At 35.0% G+C, this 6,000-nt stretch overlaps 1 protein-coding gene across 1 annotated transcript in view; it reads left to right on the top strand.

The window, feature by feature from the left end:
- Positions 1-202: 202 nt before the first annotated feature.
- LOC106462482 (probable GPI-anchored adhesin-like protein PGA55) overlaps positions 203-6,000 on the top strand; it is a 38,760-nt gene continuing 32,962 nt past the window's right edge. The window contains exon 1 of the mRNA XM_022389758.1: positions 203-1,840. Within this exon, the coding sequence (XP_022245466.1) occupies positions 430-1,840 (1,411 nt within the window). The 5' untranslated portion in view covers positions 203-429. The remainder of the gene's footprint in view (positions 1,841-6,000) is intronic.

Below are 6,000 nucleotides of genomic sequence, written 5' to 3'. Positions count from 1 at the left end.
GTCAGTCGTGGGTATTGTACACTAACACCACCTTTCGGAAAAAGAGTATAAGTCCTTGGGTATTGCCCGAGGGTAATCAACTGGTGCTCCATTATGTTTGTAAGATCAAGTAAACCTGTTCGACGCGTCCTGTACCTGGTACCTGTTTCGAAATGGCCTCCTTTGAAAGAACTGGACCTTTTACGCGCGACTATCACGTGCTTGTGAGCTTCCTTCAGTTAAAGTTGTTCCTTCGACCAAGCACGACGTGGCGTAAACAACGAACTAGTTCCCGCCTAAAAAGACGTCTTGTAAAATGGACCAGTTTCTGTTTTTTGTTTGAGAAGTCAATACAATAGAACTATAGTAAGCAGTATTGTTTGTTGTTAAGTATCATATTATCGTGTATTTATACTGTGGTAGAGTACTTTTGTACCATAATTTTTCGAAATGCTGAACAGACACAGGACCAGTAGTTTTTTGTACTTTTTACTGCTTTCTTCCATTGTAAAGTTTACGCTGGCTCAAGAAGACGTCAGTGAATCCCCAACTATTGGAACAGAAAATCAGAAGGTAGTAGAACTAGAACTTACAACGACTATTGCTAGTAACTTAAAAAATGACCCAGTATTTAGTTTAAGAACAACGACGGTTGTTTCTAGTACTGAGAATATAACACCGGGTTCTACACAAACTCAGTCAACGTTAAGTGTCATTAACAATATAGCGCAATCAGAGAGGAATGAAGAATTTACCACTACAGCCAATACAACATCGTCTACGAGTCTCATTTCTTCTCCAAATTCAACAGATGGCGCAAATAATATAGAAGATCGCTCCAGTTCTACGACACAATATTCGGTCGAAGAAACGACAACAATGAGTACGATGCAGCCATCTGTGTTGAGAAGTGATATCATATTAAATGTTGCAGAGGATAAAAATGATTCCCCGACAGAAAATGTGACCAAAGAAACAACAAAAAGAACAATAATAAAGGATACGACGTTTGTTTCAACCGATAAAACGGAACTAATGACAGAATCCTCTATACGAGAAGCAACCACAACACTGGTAAACGTACAACAATTATCTACTGAAGAAAATACAAGTACAAACACTGAAATAACTGACAAGGAAACACCAACAATAGAAGAGATGCACACTGATCAAACTACAGTAACGGATCCAGAGATAATCATCGACAAACAAACCTCTTCAGCTCCTTCCTTCAGCATAGTAAATGCGATGGATGACAACCAAGACAATATATCAACATCGACCATTGAAGAGCCAATGTTAAACGACAAAAGCAAAACGCCATCTTCGTCTACAACACAATTTTCAATAGCTACGGAAACAACAGAAGTTTCAACCCAAATATATACAGAAAGAGCAAACGAAAATACTAACTTCCCAGAATCAACTATTAGCACAGTTACAACCCCAAATCCAATATCAGTTCCAATAAAATTTGATATCAATGAAACTGAAAAGTTTCTTAGAAAAATGCCCCAACAATCCATAGAAACTTCAACCATGACAGAGACCACAAAAACAGAAGAAGACATTGATCTAGTACAAGTCCAATTACATGAAAAAGACTTAGACCAAAGGCAAGGCAAAGTTTTAAATCCTGAAGAACAACATGTAGGACTTTCCACCAACTCCTGTACGTGTGACGACAACATTCCTGCTTCTATTGATGAAACAAGTTGCCTTGGTAACCGTATTCTTTTTCATCCCAACTGTTCCTGCAGGAAGCTGTGCTTTGGACAATCTGGTCAAACCTGTTCTTCGTCTCGACCTTGTGACATAGAGTTTGGACTTTTTTGTAACCCGGATATTAACATCTGCCAGGGTAAGTATTTTTTTTCTTTCATCCATGTTGAACTACAACACATAAGTAGGTTATTGTCAGTTTCTTAACCTATTGAATAATACTCTCTTGTTTAGTATTTAATGGTAGGTTTCGTTCTGTATAGATGATGGAGCAAAAGACTATTCAGATGTATTGTTAGAAACCGTTTATAATCTAAATGCAATACCGAGACTCCAGCGAGATGTCTCGTTTCCTAAAAAACCTTTTAAATTTATCACATATATATATATATATATATTTAAATATATATATACATATATTGTTGCTGGTGTATTACGTCAATAAAACTTCACCTTCCAAGCTTCGTAGTGCAGGAGTTACTTTTCACATACACATATATAATACATATATATATATTTACATATATAATTCTGAAGATGAATTTTAAAGGCGTATAACAATTGAAACTGAAGTAGTGATTAAATTCAAGTAAAGCATGCAATATTTTTAATAAATATTATAATAGATTAGGGTTTTGTAAACAAATGTTTTAACCTTCTCAAAATAATCTAATTTAGAAATAAATAAATAAACTATTAGTAAAGAATATCATAAAATTAAAAATCCAGATAGAGATCAAACCAACTAGCTTTATTTTTGTGTTGCTGGATAATCTACTAATTTATTTTTCACATTCAAAGTTATGTTAAGTTTTATAGTAAAATATTCATCGTGAAAAACTACTTTGTTTTTATATTAATTACTCTTTGAAAGAAAAATACAACAACAATATGTTTTTAAAACATGTCCTCTGAGAATTCTGACTTTGAAATGCATGCAAACCGATTCGTCAACTTTTCTCACATAAGGCTTCGTACAAGTTAGGCTAAAAACACTAAAATGTTTTGAATTTCAATAATTTTTAATTTAAAGTTTTGAAGAACTGTTAGCAACATAAACAAAAGCTTTAATTTCTCAAGAACATTTAAAAGTACTAATAATAATGTTTTAGTAATGTTATTAGTGAATGCCCCCCAGTGACACAGCGGCATGTCTGCTGACTTAAAACACTAGAATCCGGGTTTCGATACCCGTGGTGGGCAGAGCACAGATAGCCCATTGTGTAGCTTTGTGATTAATTACAAACAAACAAACAATTATTAGTGAAATTATCAACTCTGTAAATAGTAAGATTAAAAGTAATAGGGAATTATGAAAAGAACGACTTCGCGTTTATGAAAATTTGTATCCTGTCTGTCTATTAAAGTATAAACATTTACTATATGTGTCTTTCTGACCTTCATCACGCGTTGCTGTAAAACAACGAGCCAAGTTATATTCTTAATGATACCAGTGTGCTACGTTTCAGTTAAAACTTATCTAGGTGCGAATAGTTGCCCTACTTCCTGCTTGCTAAGGCAGAAAATAATTAGTGAAAGCGTTCTCACGCACAAACCATTTTGTTAAACTTGGAGAGCTACATGAGAAAATTTGATGGGATCCTTTCAAATGACAAAACAATGTCATAACTATATTTACATAAAACAGTTTTACAAACGTGTTTAAAAGATGCGATCCTATATGTATCTCAAAGTTCAGGCTTTCTGTGTCATGATGATGAAGCTAAAAAAAAAATGCACGATTAGGTCAATTTCCTCTACGCATGCAATTAATAATTAGATTTGTACTGTATACATATTCATATATAAGCGATGAGTTGCCTGGCGTATCAGATGAGTCGCTGACCCCACCTGACCTGAGATCACTGAACTCACGACCTGAAACAATATAATGCAACTGGTTTCTTAACTTGATTAGAGACCACAAATGTTAACACCTCAGATTGAATATTGTATCTACTGAGGTCAAGACCTGAAGCTATTACAGCTATTATCTTTTATCCAAGAGATATTATAATTAATCGAACTAGCTTTTCTTACAAACAGCTACTCTTGTTACCTTTTAGCATTTATATCTCAGATTTTTCATTGTTACTTACTATACGATTAACTGTGTTGTTTGGTGTTCTAACACAAATCATGTTACTGCAAAATGTCAGTACTTAAGGTGTAGAAAAAAAAGGAATTAACAGAAATCTTGCTAAATAATCTACTTAAGTCTTTGCACTTGCAAGAACTAAAACTTCTTTTTTTGACGTAATATTTGTTAATAACGTTTGTTCGTTTTAGCGTAAAGCTACAAGACGGAATATTAGCGCTCTGTCTACCACAGAGAAACAAACCATGGATTTTAGAGTTGTACGAACTTAACCACTCATCCACCGTGGACAATACAGTTAATAATTGAGCTTTTGTTATTGTCTGTCATTCAGCTTTATCATATTTTTTTCTTAATGCAGAATTTCATGTTAATTCAATGCTTACCCATCACTGCTGAAAAGGGTATTTTCAGATTCCTGATGACGTTTTGTTTTTTAAATTTTATTAGTAACCTACTTTCAACTCCAATGACCATGAATTGAATGTAGAACACTGAACAAGACTCAGCTTCACCAGGCATGTGAGGGCGCTGCTGTTTAATAATTGGCAGGATGGTTTCCCGTGGGCTAAATATGTATGTCAAGAAACTCGGGTACTAAAATAAAAACCACTTTCTAATGTTTTTTTTTTTTGCCCAAAAATCTGGTGAAGGAACAAAGGGGATGATGTTGGGAAAATATTAGTCTAACTAAACACTCACACAGAGAGATGGAAATATGTTGTTTGGAGTTTAATGTAACGAGGCTAAAAACCGGTATGAGAAATGGGAGGAAGAAGATTATAGACGACAAAACGACTCGAATACACAAAAACTAGCGCAGGCTTGAGACATTATGCCAATTAAAAATAGGAATGGTTTTCTTCCACGCCTACTAGTTTGGCGCCCGTACTTCGCCAGTTTTTTATTATTATTTTACATTCAGCGACTGATATAAACAAACTAAATCACTTAGAGGTGAAGCTGTTGCATTCAGCCATTTAGTACTATGTATAATCTATCATTTTTAGAATAAAAGCGTTGCAGACTGGAATACATGGCCTTATGGTCCAGTGCTTTTATGTCCAGTCTTAATTGTTGTTTTTGAAACGTGCATTTCATTACAAAGTATCACCCACTCACCCCAAATTTTTCAAAAACGTCGGATGAAAACCAGTGATATTTTTTTTAGTTGAACTTAGGCGAATCGCATAGATTTACGACGAAAGAAATTTTAAATTCAAGATCAGAAAAGAAAGAACATTAAAATTATACACTGTACTTTCTACTGTTTAAGAGATACGAGTTCAACGCAAACACAGACACTCTTTAATGCCCCGGGCCCCCAGTGGCACAGCGATATGTCTGCGGACTTACAACGCTAGAAACCGGGTTTCGACACTCGTGGTGGGCAGAGCACAGCTAGCCCATTGTGTAGCTTTGTGCTTAATTACAAACTAAACTAATGCCCCGTTTTTGAAGAAATATTTGCAGAATTCTGCTTAAAATTAGGAAGGAACATCTTGGCGCCATGTTTTTATGTTACCAGTTTGAAGTAACTGTTTTATCCAATCAACCGTACGTTGAACCTTAACAGTATAAACAGTCTTGATCACGAATACACTACTGGTTTGTTTGGTTAACCGCTATTTCATTATGTTTTTTTATTCTTCATGAGCAAGGTGACTTTAAAAGTGTATAAACGAAAGACGATTTCACAGTTTACTGGGACGAGCTCGGCCAGGTGGTTAGCGTGTCAGACTATAAATCCGGGGTTCCGTGTTTCCGTGCCACATTATCGAAAGAAAAAAAAACGCACTTCGCACTTTTGGGCCATGGATGCGTTATAAGAGAGACAATCAAATCCCACTACTCGATTTGAGTATCCCACGAGTTGGCAGTGGATGTAGTTGACTAGCTTCCATCTGCCACTTCAAAATTAGGGACGGCTAGCGTAGATATCCGTCGAGTAATTCCGCAAACAACAACAGTTTTTTTTCCTGAGTATACCAGCCATTAAGAATTAAGTATCATCTCTTGATAATTTTATATTACTTCTTGTAAGCACTGTTATTAACATACGTTTTTAATTATCTTTAAGGTTAGTAATAATTTTTAAAATGCAGAAAACGTTAAGTAAAAGCTTAAAATAGGGTACGGTTGTCTTCAATTCTTTTTGTGTTTCCACTTCTCAAAATAATATTGGCAAAGTATTGATATTA

Source organism: Limulus polyphemus, unplaced genomic scaffold (assembly GCF_000517525.1).
Source record: "Limulus polyphemus unplaced genomic scaffold, Limulus_polyphemus-2.1.2 Scaffold1179, whole genome shotgun sequence".
NCBI classification, from domain to species: Eukaryota; Metazoa; Arthropoda; class Merostomata; order Xiphosura; family Limulidae; genus Limulus; species Limulus polyphemus.
This window is presented reverse-complemented; position numbering and strand designations above follow the sequence as displayed.